Raw genomic sequence first — 22,826 nt, 5'->3', positions numbered from 1 at the left:
GTGCAGTGGCAAAACCAGCTGATCTTTTTTTAATACACAACATTGTTTTTTTGAAGTTTCACATCCAAAGTTAGGCTAAAACCAAACAAAATATGTTATTACATGATTGCAATTCCTTCAATTGATTTTTGTGTTTCCATTTCTTTGCCACATATGAGGGATTTCTGTAAAAGCAGGGCTGGATTACCAGAGGGAGTATACATGTGTCCTTATGATACCATTTTTTCCATTTTGCAAAAAGCTTGACAGAGAATTGTAAATTGGGTTCAGCCAGGGTATTGCTGCTCTACACTTTTACCTGTAGTCGTATATCGGTAATTACACGTTTTAATTCAATTATGAACATACCTTAAACAAAGCAATGCCTCCACATGTCCCGGCTGGACGAAGGACCCGAAACGGAGTATTTTGCTCGGACGGGACTTGAACACACCATGTGACCTCATCCACTTGACACACCATGCTTTACATGCATGTTGAATTTAAGCAATTTTCAACACACACATTCTCAATATCTCAATACTATTAAACAGAAATGTCAAGTGTATGAAACATGATTGACACGTGATATCATTAATTGACTCTGAGGCCTATTGTGGAAATGAGACCTGTCTCTTAGTGTTTTTTAAAAAGTTGCACTGTAACTTTAAAACGTGGTTGTCCCGCCCACTTTGTGTACAGTTCTTCGGGCTCCGGAAAAACACGCACTATGATTGGCTTAGGCAAGCCGTCAATCAAAGCAGGCTCTGTGTTTCATTGGTGAGAGACTAGTCGTCGTCTCTGACTCTCGCGGTACTGCTGCACGAAGATGGCGGCCGAACTGGTGGAAGCGATGGCAAGTAGAGCTCGTTTAGCTTTGGTTTGATGGGAGGGAGGTGCGGGAATGTGGTTTTAGAACTCAACCCGGCTAGGGGAAGCTGTGGGCTTTGTGTCAATATGATTACGAGCCCGTGCTCTTAGAAATGCAACGTATTACATTAACGGCGAAATGAACTAGCTTCTGTTGCTAACGTAGCTAGCCTGCTAGGTTATGTTAACCAGGCAAGTGCGTTGGTTTGGCTAGCCTCACGCTGGCTCTCAAGGGAAGAAATGAATGATGTGACCATAAAAACACTTGAGGGGGTTGCTGCCAGAAATCCTTCCCTGCTCGTTACCATTTGACGTTATTTGGCTTGATGTCTGTTTGTATTCAGCCAGTTAGTTTATGAAGATGTGCACCTGTCAAAATGTCCAGTTGCCATGATTGAATACCGACAGCTCACTCTATAGAGAAGCTAGCCTGCCGATTAGCACAGGCTATATTGTTCAAGTGAGGCTAAAGAAATGGCAACCTTTCTGGCTGCATACAACACGTCCATAAGATGCCTCATGGACAGCCCCGTTTTTGTGCAAATGTAGTTTAGACACAAAGCATTTCTGCCACTGATGCACAGTAAAACAATGTCGGAGAAAGCTAAAACATGTAACATTGCTCAGGTTTTTTACCATAATTTAAAAAAAAACATCCTTCCACATGCAAGCTGTTTTTGTTTTGTTCCTAGTTTTAAAATAGCCGACGCCACTTATTTTGTAAACACTGTAGACATGTTAGTGTAGCTAATCGAAACAGGAACCCATCTTGCCGAATAAACGATATGTATGATATCCATTGGGTTGCTTTATATATCCTTTCATTCATCGAGGAGTAAACTATGGGCTTATGATATTTTGACTTCTGCTCGAAGTTTGATTGTTACTGATCCACAAACGAGTTCTCCCGTAAACAGTCGATGATTTAACAGTAAATCAGATATTATTTACAAACATCGTGTCCATCATTTATGGAGCATATTGTAACATAACTGCATTTTGTGTAATTGTTTTTGATATGTTGATTTATATCCTTAAGCTTAACAGACTTTGGTGGGTCATGCCTTTCACTTTCCAGGCTGTAGCTGTGCCTTGTTGTCAGTGGTCAGATCAAGAAGGACAAGCGAATTTGAGCAAGAATCTAATAGTTTGAGACTTTTATTTCATGTTAATTGCACACAAATTAATTGTAAATAATAATGTATGGAGCCAGTCATTGTCAAAAAATACTATTGTGCTATATATTATGCTATTATACACGATTTTCCACAATGAATTCCTATTTCATTTTGACATTTGTTTTTAAAAGAAGTTGATACATTACTGAAACAATTCACCGAATATTGACATTGATACACTTTAATTTATTTTCCACTTTGGTTTACAAACTTATTCAGTGATTGTTTCTAGCAGAAATAGGTACCTTCATAAGCAGATAATGAATAGTCTACACGCAGAATAACTTAAAATGATTGAAAAAGATACCAAGAGACCAAGAGACCAAATACGTTAGCACTATTGTAGTAAATGTTTTTGAATATCAAGTATCAATTTATGGTATTGTGCTTCAAACATCACTCGTATAAAGACTTTATTGTTCCTGTATTGTGGTTCTCATTTTTATCTTGTCCTCCTTCTAGAACATGGTCAAAAGTTTCCGGGTCTCAGACCTGCAGACATTGCTGGCCTCGATGGGCCGAAGCAAAAGTGGGCTGAAACAGGATCTGGTGGGGCGAGCGCTGAGGCTCGTGCAGACCGAATACAGCCCGGAGCTCCTGAAGAATGTCAGGCAGCTCTACGAGTCGCGCTTCCCCAAAACATCCGGCTGGCTTGCTGCAAGGCGCCCAGAGGGCGTCCCAGTTGCATACTCGTCCCTCAGCTCCTCCCCCACTGCCACCTCTCAGGGCGCAGACTACCTCAACGGCATTTCCAAACAGATAACCACACCTGCAGCGGAGGTCAAGTTGGTGCCACTGCCCTTCTACCAAACTTTGGAGACACTGTTGCAACCAACAGAGCTAAGTTAGTAAACCGTTTGAAGTTTCTGTATTCCTGAATTGAAATCATTTGTTTTGCACCAATGTTATGTCTGCATGTCTTGCAGTTTTAGTGATACATTTTCTATAATAATATTTACAGTTGCTCAGAACAACGAGAAATTGCAGGACAGTCAATGCATATTTGAGTTGACACCGAACCAAGCAGACCAGATCAGAAATGCAACGTAAGAAAACCTTTTTCCCCGCATCTCCATTGTTAACATCAGCTACATTTATAAACTCTGTAACTAATGCTCGATTTAAATGTATGTCCTTTATATGTTCTTAGAGAGCTTCGTCCAGGAATCAGATCAATCCAAGTGGTTCTTAGGTAAGTCCCCACTTATTCCCTTTGAAGACTGAATAGGCAATTCAGATATAACTGGGCTTTAGTATTAATTTCCCCCAAAGATTCTAAAGGGAAAAAAATGTTATGCAATATTTGAAATGTCCCTTTTTTATCATCTTCTTTGAACCTGTATTATCTAAATCATTTATCTGACCTGTACATTAATGCTCGAGTGATGCTAATTTTTCTCTTTTGTATTTGTCTCTGTTACAGAATCTGTTACACAGACTCCATTGGTGTCCAAGAGGACCAGTATCCTCCCAACATTGCTGTCAAAGTCAACCAGTCCTACTGTCATGTGCCGGTGAGTTGATTGATGGCTCTGAGACATGCCACAACTTCAGAGTACAAATCTAACTCCGAGCTTGCCAAATAATTTCTGTCATTCATTTTAAATACAGTGGTTGAGTTACTTTGGGTGTCAAATTCAGGAATACTGCCTGGTCACGGTCAAGCTGGTGTCAGGACGCACCGTAGGGATGAGTAAGTCAACCTAATGGAGGTGGATTTCGAATAATGCAAGGACAAATAAAATCCAGGCACAGGTATTCTTGGTTAGAGTTAAAGTTGTTAATTTGCAACATGGGAAGCAAAAACAACCGAGACAAGTGTTTGCGGATGCATTCTTGTGTTCACAAGGTGTGTCGACTGAAACTCAAACTAGAAAGACAACTGGCAAAAGTCAAATGTTTTGAAGAACAACAAAATGGAAATTCTGACGCTTTTGCATTTTAGCTGTCGGTTGCAGCATAATAACTCAAGTCTTTGTTGTTGTGTTTGAAGTCAAATGTAGAAACAGTTACAGATTTGTTTACTACCTTTCGGCAACAACAAAGCAATGCCAATAGACAGATATGATATCAATTGTGTTTTTATTCAATGTTTTTATAATAACCCCCCAAAGTGGGCAACACGGCAAAAATAAAAATAGTCCTCTTCCTGCCTTTGAATAAGCAATAGCAAGGTAACTGATGAAGAAGTCAGCCGAACAAGACAAAAAAATGTGCTGCTTAATATTGGATATAAAGCATACTTAACAATTAGCTGGGTAAACGTGCCAAAGGTACCCCAATACATTTAAACCTGGCTGATTTTTAAAAAGAGCTTTCCTCGGCCACTGCAGTTCTTATAGTAAAATAACTAAATGTGTTATTGGGACACATCAAATGTGCCATCTAGTAACAGTGGCTCATAATCAGTTGTTATTATTATCGTTAGAGAGCCTGCTTGGCTGGTATGCATTAGATAAACATGAATAATTCAGAGACGCACATGTAGGGAAGAACACAACAACACTGTAGGAGTGACTGAAATGTAACATTCATGTGAACCTTCAACTACCCCAAAGCAACTTGTTTACAATAATATTTGAATTCTTTGAATAGTGATTTGGTATGTGTGTGTTTTCAGGGCTACTACCCCTCTAATAAGCCCGGCGTTGAGCCCCGCCGTCCTTGTCGTCCGGTAAACATCACTCCCTGGTTGCATCTCTCCAGCGTCACCAACAGAGTCACCGTCACCTGGGGAAACTTCGGCAAGGTCAGAGTTTAATCCTGAGTCTTCTGTTTTGGTTTATCATTTCAAGCTAGAACATGATATTTTTTCTTATTTAATCACGTGTGCAACTTAGTCCTGCATGGTATAATTAAAAAAGAAACCTCCTGAGGGCAGAGCGCTACACTACTTTAGCTGCAGCAGGTTCCAGATCCAGATAAGCAGCTGTGTGATGAATACACTTCCTATGTAAACAAATTAGGGATGAGTGATGGGAAAATTGAAATTAAGCAGGTTTTTCTGTGCAGTTTTCTTTATACAAGAGTTTTGGTAATGCCCTAGTCATTATAAATTACAGTAAGCCTGCCCTAAATGCCCCTGAAGAAAATGTAGGCTGCATCAAAGCTCTCATTGGCAGTTTTGTTTGATATTTTGTGCAGTGCACTTCAGGGTTTCAGGCAAGGCAAGGCAAGTTTATTTATACAGCACCTTTCAGCCAACGGCAATTCAAAGTGCTTTACAAAACAAAATAGACAACATTGAATGCAAATGCAGCAGAAACACATTATAAAAATGGAATTGATAAACAGGCAACCAAATGGAGGTGGATTTTGAATAAGGTAAAGAAAAATAAAATCCAAGTACAGATTTTCTTGGTTAGCCAGCTTTGAGTAGGAAACTCTCCTTCCGGCAGTCTTGGTGTTAAATTGTTGATTTGCATCATGGGGAGCTAAACAACCGAGACAAGTGTTTGCTGATGCATTCCTGTGTTCACAAGGTGCGTCGCCGGAAACTCAAACTGGAAAGACAACTGTCCAAAGTCAAATGTTTGGGGAAAAAACACAAAATGGGAATTCTGTCGCTTTTGCATTTAAACTTTTGGTTGCTACATGATAACTCAAGTCTTTGTGTAATTACCATGCAGACATGGGAGAGAGGCGTGTTATTATTGATCTGTTCTGTCATGAAGGTTTGAACACATTTCAGCATCCTCCTTTAACCCACAACATGATCAAAAACCTGCAGTTTTAAATCAACAGCCGCACTAGAAGGGTGTTTCACTTGAAGAGTGTTACTGATTCAAATCAGGCAAAACAACCTTTTTTAGTTTGTTTGAAGTTGAACACAGGCTTAGAGAATTGATCGCTCGGCATACTTAATCAATGTGTCCATAACCTGGTGGGTGGCTCACAAGTGGGAGATTTCAGTCCATCAAAAAGCATCGAGGCATATTTGCATTTCATCTAAAAACCGTTTCTTCTATATATTCCCAGTGTTTAAGGATTCATAACAAAGATCCTACATGTGGTTACCATTCATTATAAGAAATAATTTGCTGCGCTACTTGTGCCCATAAAATGAAAAGAGGATATGTTGTGTTTAATACGTTTACGTGATCAGGACGGTTTCAGAGTGAAGACTTGCCTTGTGTGGGGTAAGTCTCACTTGTTTTTAACTGGCTTCAAGGTTCATATTGAAGTAGTTGCTCACAGCCTGTGAATGTGTGTTTTCAGCGGTACTCTGTGGCAGTGTATCTAGTGAGGGTCTTCACTGCCGCAGACCTCTTCAGCCAACTCAAGCTCTGCTCCGTCGAGAGTGCAGAACGCTGTCGTGAACGCAGTAAGTGTTGCCTCCATACTCTGCCAAGATGTTATGCAAAAGTGACTTTGATTTTTTACACTAGGGAGACTCGAAACTGTGTTGTGAGTTTAATTAACGTTATTATTATTACTGTACAACTACCCTGACACTTCTCTACTTTGTCTATCATTTATGTATAGTCCAAGACAAACTACGCTTTGATCCAGAGAGTGAAATCGCAACCACCGGCCTCCGGGTTTCTCTCATCTGTCCAGTGAGTACACTTCCATAATTCCTGACATGTGAAGATGTGGATATGTTAGGTTTCGTTGTCTTACATGCTTTCTGTTACAGTTCAGCAGTACCAAAGACCCGTTTTAAAAATGTTTGTCCTACTTTGAAGCTTGATCTCTTTAACATGACTTTGTTCTCCCTCCTCCCTCTCCCCAGTTGGTGAAGATGCGTCTCGGTGTGCCATGTCGAGTTTTAACTTGTGCCCACCTTCAGTGTTTCGACGCAGTCTTCTTCTTGCAGATGAATGAGAAGAAGCCCACATGGACTTGCCCCGTCTGTGACAAGCCCGCTCCCTTTGAACTGCTAACTATTGATGGGTAAGGAGACCGAAACATGCTCTGACTTGTCCCGCCCCCGCAGCACCATCTCCCCCTCAAAGAATTCTGGAAATTGACAATTTATGTGTAATTCTAGCAACCTGTGCGTTGAAGTCAATGTGTGGAGAAATATTCAAGCTGCTCAGAAGTGGGTGCATTTTAAGAACAAGTTGAAACCGACCTGTTTTCATTTGCATGAGCGGGTGGTTATCTGCTGTGACTTGTTTTCTGACCTGCCTTGAGGTTTTAAAATCCCAAATATTTGACTTTTTATGAAATTGGCGGCTTATTATTGATTTTACTTGATGTAACAAGGCTATAGATGAGAACCATGTAATTGTGGGACTAAAGATGACTCAACAGTTTTTGGTTCTTACTGTAGTCATTGCTCAAAGTGATTCTCAACACAAATAGTCATTTGTTCTGTCAACAAATGAAAGAACGTGCTTCTCCTACGGTATAGGTGCAAAATATTAAGCAATTACTGGTCTGCAGTGTGTTGGACAGCCTTTGAACAGCATTTTTTTTAATTTTGTATATTTGTATCACTGTAGAAAAGCAGTAAACACAAATAAAGCTGCAGTTTAATTTATAAAAAAATCATTGGTGACAAAATACTTTGATCCCCATCCCTTTGGGCATGTAGTTTCCTGCATATTGTGAGCAACTCACAGGCACACCCTTACTCTCACTCAGACTGAACGCATTGTGTTACGTTTTGGCTCGAGGTATATTTTCATTCCTTGTGTGAAAGTCCCTGCTTAACTCATGTCTAGATTTCAGTCTCAGCAGTTTAATCACTTAATGTTATTGAGCGGTGTTTTGGGGAATAGGCTATTACAGCATTAATATTCAGGTGATATTAAATGGCTTCATTTGTTTTTCTTCATGTATTTTAATTGTGATTTTTAAACTAAGCAATCCAACCCATGCTGACCTCTGCTCAGTGTATTGTGTTCCTGCTCTGGTGTGAAGTTTGTTTTGTGAGGCGCCTCTAACCAGCAGTGTGTGTTTCAGGCTGCTAGCTGAGATTCTGAAGGAGACGAGTGAGGACATTGAGGAGATCGAGTACTTAACCGACGGGTCCTGGCAACCGATCAGTGACGAAAAGGAGAGGGACAGAGAAAGAGAACGCAGCAACACACCAGATTATCCTGTTGTTGATATATGTGAGTGACAAGCCCTGTCAATTTCAAGAGGCCCTACGATGCTTTTCGGGGTTTTCACTTTCCTGTAGTGTGTTACTTACAATCTCAAGTCTAGAAAGGCTAAAATCCAAAAGTTCCCGCAAGAGGGATTTTAATGTTTGGTTTTGACGTGTAGATGTCCGTTAATTAGTGTAGATGTTTCCATTCTAAAATGTCCTTCATGTCTGCAGGCATTCCTGAAGCAAACGGTCATTCACCGGCCCACAGCAGCACCAGCCTGACGGGCAAATCTGGAAGCGGTTCTGTGGCGGGGGGCACAGGAGGACCTGGGGCGCCGGGAGGAGGTGCGGTGGTAGATCTGACTCTTGACTCCTCCTCAGAGGAGGAAGGGGCTGGGGCAGGGGGAGACAGTGAGGACACTGAGGATAGCGCCGACAGTCCCGCCCCGAAGAGGGGCCGGTACAACTACGACAAGGACCTGGTCACTGCCTACTGACCCCACAGCTCTCGCCCCTCATAGACTGACACACACACACAGACAGACAGAGAGGCAGGGGGCTCGAAGGACAGGAACACAGGAATCCACGAGATGCAATGACCCTCCCGTACTCCCAAACGTCGGAGCCTGTTAGCAGCTCTGGTTTCTACCCAGTCAGAAAACACACAGTTCATCATGCACTGTTAAAGAATCTTCAATCTAGAGTGATGAGGATTCCTCTTTGTACTGCTCACCACTGGAAGTTACTCTTTTTGGCCAACCGTCACCTTGCAGTGAATATCTGTACCGTCCCGCCTCTTCCTAAGAGACTGAATGGATCGTGCATCCCTTCGCTCCCCCCCCCCCCTCCTCATCCTATCTCTCTCTCCAGACTATTCCCTCTCTACCACCTCATCTCTCTTTGTATTGACTTGGAATCCCAGGCTCTTTTAGCCATGGGCGTTCGATGTGTACGTCTCAGATTTTTGTCACATTTGTGATGAACGGGCAAGTTGAAAACAGAAGCTCCTCTGCAGTTTTTGGTAAAAAGGTCAGAGACAACAAATGGAGTAAGGGCCTGAAAATGTGCAGAAGGAGAAGGCAGAGATATCAGGAGTGTGATGCAAATTTAAACTTCTCTTATTGTGTTTATTTCTTTTTCCAGAGAATTATTTCAAAGCTTGAAAGGTTTTTTTTTTTCAGGAATATATCCTTTTTAATTATGTAAGGGCAGAACACAAGTGTGTAATGCTTTCCATTTTATTTGTCCTTTTAGCTAAAGAGAACCTACCTCAGTCATAAAAAAAACTTAGCAGACTGATCAGAGCGTAGCTAAGAAAGAAGTGGAGGACAGAAGAATCGATCCTTGAAGCCAATTTTACACTGGAGATAACGTTTTCATACATTGTTCTTTCCTTTCTTCTGTTTTATTCCATCTTTCCATTCAGCTTTGTTCCCTCTGCAGCAACAACACCTTTTGTTAAGGAGTTTGTGGATAGCCAGGCTAAATGAAGGTGTCACTGAGGCAAGTGGTTGTGGGTGGGATTATGCCACTCTGTAAAACACAACTGCAGTTATTGTGCTGTTACAGGATTTATATATCAGCATTGCAAATTGACGTAATTCGTATTAATTAAAAATCTATTTTAAGAATTCACTGACAGGAAATGTTGTGAGGTTTTGGTGCCTTTTTTGGGGGGGGGAGTGGTGACGATTTGATTAAATAGTTTTAAGGCTATATGAGCTCCGACCAGCAGATGAGATCCCAGTCTGACAGATGGTGTTTTTTATTTCATGGAGGATGTTTTTCCAGAAATGGACAGGGATGTAGAATACAGTGTGCGGTCAAGGACATTAATGGAAAAGCAATTGACAGTGCTCTCTGATGCTTTTGGTGCCCTCTGAAAGTAGTATCATATTTATTTAAATGCCTCGCATTTTTTAACAGTTATGTGTAAATCTACACGATATTTGGTGTGCCGAAAGAAGCTATTGGTGGCAGAAAGCAGGACTCCTCTTCTGCTGTGGTGTGAGTGTTATAATTGGTCCAGGCTAATGGCTGGTGCTGGGGATGAACACTCCTTTTTTTTCCTTCCCTCTGAATGCATCCGACCTGGGTCAAAGCACCACTCAGAGTACTTTGCTACGGTGGATTCAGCATGTCTGACACAACGAAACTTAATGAAGTGTCAATAAGTGCAACCCCACCTCGCTTAAAGTCATTGATTGGATTACAAACGGTCTTGTCTGGAACAAGTGGAGCCGCTTCAACCAACAATCCCCTCGGCCTCCGTTCAATGTAGATAAGGTCACATCTATTTGCTGGAGTAGAATTGGTCTTTAATTGCTACATGCTGTAGGCTTTCAAATAATATTCCTCTGCACCTGCACTAGTTTCGTCAGAATGTGATGGCTGTTTCTCAGAAAGATATCCACGCTGAATTTAGGTTGTGCGTGTGTGAAGGAAGGTAATCAGTGTTTGCGCGAAGATAAGAAGAGATGTTGCCATGTGGCTAGAGCTTTATGCACTTTCATCTGATGCTTCATCACAACTTTAAGGCTTATTTATTTCAAAGCCTTCAAGTGGGTATTAATCAAGGATCCCTGACCATTTTGATCAGTTGTCCTCAAACATCTCATGCGTGGGAATCAGAAAATGTGAAAGTGGTTGAGTAGTGACTCCGATGAGTTCTGTATGTTTCCCTCTCTTATCATCACGCTGTCGCAGTTTGATCAGCTGCACAGAATCTGGTTTTCTTTTGCCTTCCTCACAAACGCAGCGAAATGACATTTACTCATTAATGCGGGGCCTCACTGTCGCTAGCGCATCCTCCGATAAGGTTGATGTTGAAAGAATAGGTCGAGTCAAATCTGATCTTCCATTTTTCTCCTCCTTTTGACACACTTTATAGAATCAATATACTGTTGTAATACATCAGTCTGTCCCTGAGTAGGATCTTCTATATAAGGCGCTTTGAAGAGAAATGATGTAAAGAACTCTAATCTGTCTTTAACAAGGCAAACTGTATTTGTAAGTAACTGCTATACATATTAAACAATGACATTGTTCATTTGTTGATAGGTAAAGAAGGTCATTATTTGAACTCGTCTCCTAAACTTTTCTTTTCTTGCCTTTTATGGTTAAAGACGGCAGGTTGATTTTTTTGGACCTGAGCCGGAACGTCTGCAGGTGTTTGGGAGCTGGAGAGAGCTGAGGGTCTGGTCTTTTTGGTAGTGGCATCTCTTCTTATTATAATACTGCATAAGGTAGCATGGGCAGAGGCTTACAATCCATGATGTAAATGTCTTGTTTGTTGTGTTTTTTTACATGTTCATATTAAAAGACAATAAAATTAAAATAATATTTTATTAAGCCTTGAATCGCCTCCAGTTGTTCACAATGGCAACCGACAATAAGAAGCTGTTTATGAGCGCAGCAGCACCTGAAGCTGATGCCACAGAGGACTGGGAGGTGGAGGTCAAGATGTTCATGTCCTGTACCAAATGCTCAGATATGGGGACACATTTGATGCCTGTTGAGGGTAAAACTGTAAAATTTCAAATGATCGTATTCTAACAGCTGTTATTGACGTGTGGAATTAATTAAAATCAATTCTTAAAAACATGTCTGCCGTTGTTTTTGTTTTAGAATGTCTGTATTTATTAGGGTTGGATCCACATAGGTGCAAAACATTACATCTTATTTCCATCATTGAAGGTCTCTCAAAATGTTGGGCCTTCAATAACTTAAGTAAAGTGAAATGGAAAAAACATGTCTAGTCTTAAGTGCTAGGCTAAATACCAATATATTGATATATCATGTATATGTTTTGTATTCATGATCTGAGACTAGATCTCATCCCACCTTTTGTATATTTTATATATGTTGTCTTTGCCTGGTTTTAAAGACTGCATTACAGTAAAGTTACGTGATTTAATGAATTAATCAGACTTGTAGCTTTTCTATTATTTGCCTTTTACCAACTTGGTCACTAAAATTAAATGTAAAGTATAACTACCATTTCCTAGGAGACAATGTATCCCCTCGACGTATATCATAAAAGAGAAGGAGATAAAGTTTAAACCTAAAGATACCACCACAAAAACTCTTTTGTAGAAGTTGTGGGAAATTATTATTTCTATGTTGCAACATGGATGCAAATTGTTTATTCAAAGCTAAGTTAGGGGAAATACATCCGGCTACATACTCAAGATTTATTCAACTCAACATGAAGCACATTACAACCACAACTTTTGGATATTTCACAACCAGTGATAAGAACATGCAACATGTTACACAACTCCTCTCATCACGCGGTAAAGATGTGTTACAATCCCTGCAGCTTCACATAGCACCACTTACATTTAATATTCAACTACGGACATTTGTTCCAGAAGGATTGAGTTCACTTTGGAGTATGTCATTGTGTATTTATGAGTTGATTCATATTTTGTATTAGCCAATAATATGCAAAGCAACTAGAAACTAAAGCTGTCAAATAAATGAAAAAAGTACAATAGTGACTTTAACATAAAGTGGAGTAGAAGAATAAAGCGGCATCAAATGAAATACAAACGTTAAGAACAAGTACCTCAAAGTATTTGAGTGAATTAAGCACATTTCAATACATTCCACATGATATACTATTGCCACTGGGTGGCAGTGATGTACTGCGCAGATTGTTTTCAGACTGCCATTTGAACACATAAAAAGGGTCAGATAAGATATTGTTAAACTGTGATTTAATCTCATTAAAAACAACATACTGGAGCTGTTATCACAAACTGCAGATGTGTTACATCTCCCATGGGATTTCTGCATCTCTCGTATAAACTAGTCAGATGGTCTCAAGTCTCGCGATATTTCGACGGGCTCTGCCTGTCATACACAGGTCTGATGCTGCAGCTGCTGCTTCCTATATTGAAGCACCACCACACACAGCAAAAGCCCTTTCGCTTCAGAGCCCAGTGTCCGGTACTGAAAGACGCAGGAATCTGTAGCTGAGGTCCCGCGGAGGGAAGAAGCCCAGTTGGTGTTTGGGTAAACCCGAGACGGCCCGGTGAGAAGCGAGAGGCACATTTACGACTCAAAGACGCAGGGCACGATTTTTACTGGAACTGGTGCTAGCTAGTAGGAGCTAAGTGGCTAATGGCAAGTAGCAGCAGGTAGATAACCTAGAAGAAAGCTGAAAAATAGAAATGTTTTTACTCCAAAAGCTATAGGTGCACCAGAAAACGAGCTGACTTTTTAAAAAGCATCTCGGTATGACAGAAAAATACCCAAATATCTGACTGACATGCAATCGAAAGTATACTTACTTTGCTAACGTTAGCTAGCCACCAATAGCTGATCCTGTTGCTTTTTTCAGACAAGAGTTTCTCAGCAGGAAAACTATAGTATAGCAGTTTCTCAGCTTTACTGCAGGTTTGTGCATTATTTGAGAAAGTAGTTTGTAATTGTTGAAATGGCTCCGAAAAGAAGACCCGTTCCCCTGAACATAACGCCCATCGGGGAGGGACAGGCCACCTCCAACACCATCGATGCTGCTTCTGAGTGAGTACTGCTGATGTGATTTAAAGAGAAGGTATAATTCATTAGTTTAAAGGTTGTGAATATTGTACAACACTGCATTTTGGAAGTAGTTTGTGACAAACAACACCTGCAATTAGCATTACACCACTTATTTCCAATGTGATGACACCAGTTTGTGTTCTGTTATCTATTTTTATCTGTTTATATTCATGATGATAGATGCCTTAATACAACCCCAATCGTCATGGTCTTAAATGAGGTTGAGTCTTACATTTTTACCAAATAAGAAGTGTATGTAAGTACCTAAAATGAACTCAGATGTGTGTATGAAGAATTGTCACTACACTACAATAATTATGTATTATTTATTTATTATATTTGATGTAGTTTACCTTCTGATGAATGTATTTTTATTTTGTGTCTGGTTGTACGTTATTCTAACTTAAATAACACAATAAACTCAATTGTTATGGTCTGGTGATAACACGATTAGGAGAGATTGTTTATTAATGCGTGTACACTAAAGTGTGTATGTAATCACCAAGCATTGCCTACAATAATCACAACCATTTAGACAGCATGGTTAAATATCCCTTCAGTGTCCTTTATGTCTTCCTTTGTCTGGTTGTTAATCTCTACTGACACATCTCCTCACAGAGCCAACCTTGAGGCCTTACAAAAGAAACTGGGTGAGTTGGACCTGGATGAGCAACAGAGGAAACGACTGGAGGCCTTTCTCACCCAGAAAGCTCAAGTTGGGGAGCTGAAGGATGAGGATTTTGACCCCATATGTGAATTGGGCGCCGGGAATGGAGGAGTGGTCAACAAAGTCCGCCACAAACCCTCGGGTTTGGTCATGGCCCGAAAGGTGATAGCTAACATTGTTTGAATTTTTTGATGCAGGGAGTTGGAGGCAGCTAAATCAAAACACATTCCAGACGTGTTTTAGATTATCATTGCATATCAGGATTGGTGGTTTGCTTTACTACACCCACTTTTACGTAAAGCACACTGACTTTCTGTGAGAGAACACCCAACCCTGTCCCCTTAACCAAAATTATACAAGAATTCACACAGGTCAGGTTTTCTTAACATAAATTAGAATTTTGAAAGGCAGGTCATAAGCTAATATCTAAGCCAATACCACAGATAAATCACCAGTGCCCTAAACATGATAAGTCAGACAGAAATGTAAATACATTAGTACCAGAAATGTGTTTGAGAGAGTAAACTAGCAATGCGTCATAGTTAAAAAATGGTCTCAATTTTATTTTCATCTTGATTGTTTTTTAAACAATTCAACAACAATCCCTCAAATTTTTTTTGGTTAGTCCATTTCCTCCCCTAATTTGGTCATAATGAAAAGGTGTAGTGTTATGTTAACAAGTCAGAAAGTTATTGGGAACGTACAGACTCTGCAGCAGCTCCTCAAGCAAGCACAATCTTGTAGAGACTGTTAAGCCCTTAAGTGTGTAGTGACATGCCAATTTTTTCGCCCCTAACAGTTTTGCAAATCTTGAGAAACAATTTGGAAATATGAAATAACTTGTCTCTGCTATATTGTGATCCTTCTGATTATGAGTGGCGGTACATTTTAAGACGTGTATGTAGACTCACTTTGTCTCTTGTAGTACTATCTCAAAAGTGTTACTACACACAGACAAACCGCATAGAGATATAGTCTGGCTTTATCCACCACCACCTCTGAAATGTGTTCCCATGAGATATTAAGCCATCGGGGAATGATGTGAATGCTTCCTGTTTTGTTTTTGTCAGAACAGCCGTTTATTTTCTCATACTTTCCCTCTTTAGTTGATCCACCTGGAAATCAAACCTGCCATCAGAAACCAGATTATCAGAGAGCTGCAGGTGCTGCATGAATGCAACTCCCCCTACATTGTGGGCTTCTATGGGGCCTTTTACAGCGATGGAGAGATCAGCATCTGTATGGAGCACATGGTGAGACGGCAGGGCCATCTAATCATTGACATAGAATTGATAGCAGTATTTGGTCTTGTAGTGTTTTAATTGTTTTAAAAAATTAAATCTGCCACTTCTCCTCTACAGGATGGTGGATCCTTAGACCAGGTCCTGAAGGAAGCCAGACGAATCCCAGAAGAAATTCTGGGGAAAGTTAGCATAGCTGTACGTATCACACTTATTCTGTTGAATTTAAACATGTATAGTTAAACATGTTTGTCTGTTTCTGTCTTTCTAAGTTTTAATTTTAAGTTGATCATTTTGAAATGGGTTACAGTTTAAATGTTGCATGGAATTGAGAATTGTTAAAGCCTGTTGCTATACATGTTTTTGCAGATTGCACTGTTTATCTTGTCTCTTTTGGTGTTTCTTAACTAGCGTCGTATAGTCATGCTTGAGTCATTTCTGTAATTTACCCAAATAACTAAAGTCTGTAAACGGATAATAATGTTGGTTTTTTTTCAAAATTTTAACTGGATAACTGCAAGAAGCGTATCTCTTAATGTGTTCCATATACCTTCGATTTGGCTCTTATATACTTTTTTGTCATATGTTTAATTTATGTTTCCTCTCCAGGTTTTGAGGGGATTAGCCTACCTGCGGGAGAAGCACCAGATCATGCACAGAGGTAAGGAGGCTCACTTGTCCCAATAAATTACAATTACTCTCAAAATCCCTGCAGCAACATTTTCATATTACTGCAGAACAAGAGCTTCAGAGTGCAGTTAAGAAAATTAAATAAGTGATTACACTATTTCTGAGTTGTGCGGATGAGGAATGATGTGGATATTAAAGTCTCAGTGCCTTCAGAATGAATAATGCTAAAACCACGTTGCCTTTTTCAAACCGAAGAGTGTTTGACTTCAGAAATCCCGGGAACAAGATCACAAAAAATGTCGATGGATTTACTCCCAATTATATTTTATGACATAGCGGTGAGTGAGCATGACACTCTAATAGTTTTTCACTACAGGCTCACAACTGTGTATTATGTGGTCTAGGAAGACCGTTAAGCTAATGATTTTAATTAATTGTATTTTTGATCATTTAAATTCTCAAAGTAGGATTTTTATTGCCAAATTGTAATGAGCACACTGACTTCTTATAACCTCGCCGCAGTAGTTAATCAGTACCAGAGGGTATAAGACGAAAGCAAATTAGCCTGTTTTTAATTAATTCTTCCTATTATTGGGATATACCCTTTCTTGGCAGATATTTAGTTAAATAAAAAAGGGAATTTACTATATATTGATATGGCACAAAAGCAATCTTATTTGGATAAAATACATTGTAGATGTGTTAATGGAGTTTTGTTGTGGCGTGATATAGAGTTTCACCCTTTGTGTTAGTGGTGGCTACGTTTTACTAATGCTTGTGAAGCAACCAGCTGAGATTTAGGCCCTGTCTAAGCCTGCTTAGAAACAGGCGCAAACACTTAGGTATAATTGCTATTTCTGAATGTCTATGAACATTTTGTTTTTAGTTAATACCCCACAGTAACTACACTGTCTCCAGTTGTCCGTGTCCTTTTTCCATTACATTTTTTAAATGAATTGTCTTCATGCTTTTTCCTCCATATGCACTGCATCAACACACTTAGCATGCTCACCACAAGGCAAGCTTTTGTTTCACAATATCTCAAGTTCCTCATCATATAAATTTGAAGCATTGCGACAACAATCCTTGGTAAAACCCATTATTTTTGCATTCAAATAAAGAGACACCATAGCAGAGTCTAAGGCAGCCAGTTTTCCATAGCACACCAGAGAGCAACAATGGGTGTGATTTTGAAAAGCACTCTTACATTCAGACCTGCATAGTGCAGTCTCCCTGCGCTAAAGGGTCGGTGGTAGTAGGACAGTTGTCTGTGAGCTCAGGCGGTAATTACAGCCTCTCAGATGTGATTATACAGCAGCCGCGCCCTGCTGACCCCTCCCTCCGTGTCTCCCTCCATCCTTCTCCCGCTCTTTCATGCCATTTCTTTGAGACACTCTTCACATGTCCTTGGTAGGTGGGGGGGGGGGGGGGTTGTCACACCACAGAGGACAGATTGCAGGGCTGAGTCTTTACCCCATTATTTCGCAGGATGTTTTTCAGTGATGAGCGGTATATGTGGAGCACCGAGTCTTGTTTATAACGGACTCAGCTTTAGATGTTACAGTTTTCTCTTCTGCTCGATTAACACGGCACCGCAGATAAAGCGTGCGTGCTGTGCAGGCGATCCGCAGGCCTCATGGCAGACGGTAGCTGTTGTCTAAATGTTTGTTTCGAAAGTCATAATATGTAGCAAAAATATTCTCATTTCATTTAAATACATATATCTTCTATCTCTGAGAACACTACTGTTATGAGATGGAACATCTTTAGCGTCCCTGGAGATTTTCAGACGTAAACTTATGCTTGCATGAAAACATATGCAATTAACAGTCAATACTTTATACACATTTCCCTATTATATTCCACTCGCCTCTCATCCTGATGTCTAGATAAAATGGTAGCACTACGTCGAGTATGGACAACATATGAGATGTGAATGAAGACGCGTTTTAATTATTTTAAATGTAACGTACATTTGTCTATTCTTCACGTCCCCTCTGCCACATAGATGTCAAGCCCTCCAACATCCTGGTCAACTCTCGCGGGGAGATCAAGCTGTGCGACTTCGGTGTGAGTGGCCAGCTCATAGATTCCATGGCCAACTCCTTTGTTGGAACACGCTCCTACATGTCGGTGAGTCAGCTCCACAGGCCTGCGCCCCCACCCCTTTTCCCCTGGCCCTATCCCCACTTTCCTTCTCCTCTTTTCTCACATTGCTCTTGTTCTCAAGGCCCCGCCCTCTGCCTTTCCTTACCCTGGCCCTCCCTCACTCCCCTGCCAAGAACCGAGGGCTGTGCCCAGGAAAGGGTTCTTTGGCAACGAGTGAGGCAACTGTGCTCGCTCTTTCTCGTCCTTCTTTCCCCCTCATACTCTTAGACACCTGGTGGGGGCAGTGCTGAAAGCTGCCTGTCTGTCCCATCCTGTACCCACAAAACACCAGTGCTGTAGAGACCTTTGATCGTAAATCCCAACACACACCTGTCTTTACTCATCCTTCTACCTTAAGCGGTCCAAAGCTACTTTTCATTTCCTGCCAAACCCACCCATCCTCTGTCCTTTTGCCCTTACCACACCCCAACTCTTCTTGCCATACCGGCCCCCTCCCATTATCCATCCCCACCACTTCCTGTGTTTTTCCCACCCAGCCCTCTGCCCAACCCTCTCTCCTGCCTGACATCTTGGCTCTCCCCGCTCCCCTCTGACGTAGATGTGTGTTTCTCAACAGCCGGAGAGACTGCAGGGCACACACTACTCGGTGCAGTCTGACGTGTGGAGCATGGGTCTGTCCCTGGTGGAGCTGGCAATTGGCCGCTACCCCATCCCCCCTCCAGACGCCAAAGAGCTGGAGAACATCTTCGGACGGGCCATTATGGACGGGGCCGAGGGAGAGCCTCACACCAACATGCAGAGGCCCAGACCACCAGGCCGGCCCGTGAGCGGTAGGACACACAGAAAACATTTCCAAACTCGCATTTAGATATTAACCAGCTAAGCATTGTCAGCATTTTACACTCATGTTTTCAGGATAAAGCTTTTAAATATCCTTGAATAAAATAACTCGCTTATATTATGACGGAAATGTATTTGTTTGAGAAAGTGTATTATAATTGTTTCCATGTAATGATGCTACTCCACAGGACATGGGATGGACAGTAGACCAGCCATGGCCATCTTTGAACTTTTGGACTACATTGTGAATGAGGTGTGAGAAAGCACTGATGAACACACATTTTCATCTCTCTTTACACAACAATCTCTCATTGTATGTTTACATAAATTGTACAGTTTTTTTTACCCTTTTTGATTATTGTCTCTCTTCAGCCGCCACCTAAACTGCCACTTGGGGTTTACACCAATGACTTCCAAGACTTTGTGACAAAATGGTGAGCATCGACAATGACATTTGTAGAGTGAGCAACAGACAGAAGTTGGTGTTGACTGAAATTAGCTGGAAGCCAGTCAGTGTTTGAAAACATTTCACTGACGGAAACAGGTCTGTAGTCTCTCATGAGAGTAATCTGTTGGTGTCATTTGTGTCTGCAGTTTGATCAAAAACCCAGCTGAGAGGGCCGATCTGAAGATGTTGATGGTGGGTACCTGAGCTTGAATTATTATTCATCTCATAGTTTGATTACCTGGTTATTTTTCTGTGCTAGTGATGCTAGCAGTACAAGCAATGGTTTTCCTTCCTGTTTGATTTTTTCAGAGTCACACGTTCATCAAACGCTCAGAAGTGGAGGAAGTGGACTTTGCCGGCTGGTTGTGCAAAACCATGGGCCTAAACCAGCCTAGTACTCCCACCCGCGGCACTGAGTGACCCGGGCCCCCCACTGCACTGACACTCCCTGGGGTCTTGCTTGCATACACGTACACAAGCCATCACTCACATTGGCACTTTTCCCCTCTTGCTCATGGGTGAAATGGGGTTGCCCCCCCCCCCCCATTTATTTCCTCACCAGCAGCAGGGCCCTTTGAGTCATTGTACTGTAAGACCACAGCTTCACCATGCCAGTGTCAAAGGGTAGCCGTAGTTCACTTTTCAACACAACTACAGAGGACGTAAAGCACTGAGGGGGCTGCCAATGTGTCATCTGAAATTGCATTGATTGACAAAATTATTTTGTATTGTTGAATATTCTGTATTAATCTTTTCTATGGCAACAGTGGATGGCTTATGGGGGTTGTATTTTAATAAATGACCTGCTGTAGAGATTTCAAAACAAAGAAATCCAAACAAATCACCACCTTGCAAATTCTTAATTTGTTTTATTGATTTCAAAACAAAGAATGCTGCTATGCTGATTTAAATCCTGCTATACTGATTTAAATTCCCTTTGTCATAATTCTATATACTAAAAGCGTTCTCTGCAGAGACCATGCGATTACCAATATGTAATTTATAACATGTATTAGCAGAGTGCAGGACAAATCGGTGTACACAGTCATTTTCACTCTTCAGTAAATGACTGTTCGCTCTAAAGATCACTTTGTGAAAACTGTCACAAACCAAAGAGAGAATTTATGACTAAAAGTTGTTCAATGGCTGATCAGTTTTCTTTTTCGTATGCACATTCAAGAACATCATATCAGTGTACTTTGAATGTTTTCATTTATTTCCTTCAGTGATCTACACTCTGATTGTTTCCTCAACATACATGCCCATCCCACACTGTCTCTCTCAAACAGGAGGAGGCGCTATGCTGTGGAGGCCTGATTTATGCCATAATGTCGTTATTGACATTGAGGAAAAACAAAATGTATTCATGGGATGATATAGCATGGTTTATTATCTTTCTAATAATGTGTATTTTATTTCCCAAGATCATGATAGAGGTTGATTATCTGGTGTTTTTATCAAAAGCCTGATTCTCTGCAATGTCAATATGAAATTTCAATCATGTTGATGGAATTTAACTATTTTTTCCTCTTTGTTGTTGGGTCTGTCCTTTCCCCTGAAGTGTATTTGGTTATGTTTTCACTGTACTGCTACGTGTGGCGCTCCAAGCTTTTTCTTGGGACACTCCAGCCTAGAGGCATGCTTTTGGGAAAAGACGTGGGTTGAAATACATTTGAAAACCTCCCTGTGATTTAACCGAATTAATTGTGGAAAAAATAAAACCCAAAGTTTAAGTGGAACTTCAGATGTTTCCAGTACTGCAGAGGGTATGACTGAGCATTTTAACCTAGGTCAGTGTTGGTCACATGGTGATGGTGGTGTTACTTGCTAGCCTGCCGTTTTGCTAGAGCACTTGTATTCTCTCTGCTTATGGCTTCCCTTTCTTATTTCCCCAAAAATGTGCATTTGTTTAGAGCAAAATGAATGCATTGTCACTTGTATGTGTACAAAGCTATATACAATAATTACAGGAGTACTATTTTGCAGTCTTAATATACAAAATTTTGATTTATGTAAATGACAAGGGAGAAGAGTCATATTATAATATAAAAACGTGTTGGATATGGTTATAATGTATAAAAAAGATTAAAATAAAACTTATTTGTGAATGTACTGTAAGTTGTTTTCATTCATGACAACTATTGATATTCACTCAGTCATTTCCATGTAGCTAAGTCTATGAATGACTTACCTGAAATTGTGACGATACATTTACATCCCCTTTCAAAAAGGAATATTTACTGCACAGACAACCATGAAGAAACACATACTGTTACACATTTGCAAACTACATTTTTAACGAGATTTTCTATTTTATAATATTTTTCTTGATTCATGATTATGATACATAGAAATGGTTGTCATTCGGATTAATCTACTTTGATTCTATTCATCTAAAATGTGATCTCGTCTGATTGGCTGACAAAATCGAATCCGTCGAAGTATCAGCGTGCAAGGTAAAGGAAACCGTCGCAACCTGGGTACCAGTTAGCGAAGTTTACAGCTCGTACCAGTTAGCTAGCTTTCACTAAACGGACTACACATAGTGTGGAAGACGGAGGACGACCATGTCTGGCTTTCTTTTGGTAATTAATGTTTTGTTTCCATTACATGTATATAATTTTTCTTTGGCGCCAATGCAGTTTACCATCAAATTAAGCTAACGTTAGCTTATAGCCGTCACAGGCACATTGAAATCACAGGGGCGGCAAGAACTACAAGTAAAAGTCCTGCAATCAAAATGTTACACATTAATAATGCATTCATATGTACATAAAGATTATTATTTTTTAAATGTACGTTTTGCTGTAGCCTGTCTAGCTTGTGAATTTCACCAGGGCATCAATCCCATGTCCTTGGTGAGTTGGCTAGGCCTATATTTTGTATTTTCAATCAGAACAAAGATACTAGTAGATAAAGTTATCAGGTACATTTGGTCAACAACAATTCCCCTCGGAATTGTTATTCAGTAAATGTAATTAGTTACTTTCCACCACTGATTAATGACTCTTTCAGTCATCAAACACTGATTTGAAAACGGGGATTCTTGTTAGGCCTAATTTAGGCCAAACGTCCTCTTTTGCCCGGACATGTCCTCTTTTTACGTCCTGTCCGGAGCGTCCGGGGGGGTTTTATAAATTCATGAAAACGCCCGGTTTTCACTGTTGGGACCATTAAAAATTGACTGGCGCTTCCCCCCACCCCCCAACAATCGCAAGTGGGGGGTTTTTATAAATTCATGAAAACGCCCGGTTTTCACTGTTGGGACCAT

At 40.6% G+C, this 22,826-nt stretch overlaps 2 protein-coding genes across 2 annotated transcripts; both read left to right on the top strand.

Moving 5' to 3' along the window:
• Positions 1 to 728: 728 nt before the first annotated feature.
• Positions 729 to 11,673, top strand: pias4a (protein inhibitor of activated STAT, 4a). Its single transcript, XM_063891566.1, has 11 exons — positions 729 to 835; positions 2,490 to 2,871; positions 2,989 to 3,073; positions 3,178 to 3,219; positions 3,451 to 3,541; positions 4,648 to 4,776; positions 6,246 to 6,351; positions 6,513 to 6,586; positions 6,763 to 6,923; positions 7,941 to 8,092; positions 8,302 to 11,673. The coding sequence occupies exons 1-11, from the start codon at positions 809 to 811 to the stop codon at positions 8,565 to 8,567; spliced, it is 1,515 nt and encodes a 504-aa protein (XP_063747636.1). The 5' UTR covers positions 729 to 808; the 3' UTR covers positions 8,568 to 11,673.
• Positions 11,674 to 12,948: 1,275 nt separating this feature from the next.
• Positions 12,949 to 21,667, top strand: map2k2a (mitogen-activated protein kinase kinase 2a). The gene is made up of 11 exons (XM_063891627.1): positions 12,949 to 13,602; positions 14,239 to 14,449; positions 15,394 to 15,540; positions 15,649 to 15,726; positions 16,138 to 16,189; positions 18,167 to 18,291; positions 18,884 to 19,097; positions 19,296 to 19,360; positions 19,480 to 19,541; positions 19,702 to 19,747; positions 19,865 to 21,667. The coding sequence occupies exons 1-11, from the start codon at positions 13,514 to 13,516 to the stop codon at positions 19,973 to 19,975; spliced, it is 1,200 nt and encodes a 399-aa protein (XP_063747697.1). The 5' UTR covers positions 12,949 to 13,513; the 3' UTR covers positions 19,976 to 21,667.
• The last annotated feature ends 1,159 nt before the right edge of the window (positions 21,668 to 22,826 follow it).

This window comes from Eleginops maclovinus, chromosome 9, assembly GCF_036324505.1.
Source record: "Eleginops maclovinus isolate JMC-PN-2008 ecotype Puerto Natales chromosome 9, JC_Emac_rtc_rv5, whole genome shotgun sequence".
Lineage (NCBI taxonomy): Eukaryota > Metazoa > Chordata > Actinopteri > Perciformes > Eleginopidae > Eleginops > Eleginops maclovinus.
The sequence above is the reverse complement of the archived record's forward strand: the minus strand, read 5'-3'. Positions and strand labels throughout refer to the sequence as shown.

Excerpts from the sequence above, each read along its gene's own strand:
- pias4a (XM_063891566.1), top strand. The coding sequence starts at position 809 with ATGGCGGCCGAACTGGTGGAAGCGATG. Across the intron at positions 3,074-3,177 it reads GACCAGATCAGAAATGCAAC|AGAGCTTCGTCCAGGAATCA; the intron begins GTAAGAAAACCT and ends ATATGTTCTTAG. Across the intron at positions 6,587-6,762 it reads GGGTTTCTCTCATCTGTCCA|TTGGTGAAGATGCGTCTCGG; the intron begins GTGAGTACACTT and ends CCCTCTCCCCAG.
- map2k2a (XM_063891627.1), top strand. The coding sequence starts at position 13,514 with ATGGCTCCGAAAAGAAGACCCGTTCCCCTGAACATAACGCCCATCGGG. Across the intron at positions 15,727-16,137 it reads TGGGGAAAGTTAGCATAGCT|GTTTTGAGGGGATTAGCCTA; the intron begins GTACGTATCACA and ends TTTCCTCTCCAG. Across the intron at positions 16,190-18,166 it reads GCACCAGATCATGCACAGAG|ATGTCAAGCCCTCCAACATC; the intron begins GTAAGGAGGCTC and ends TCTGCCACATAG.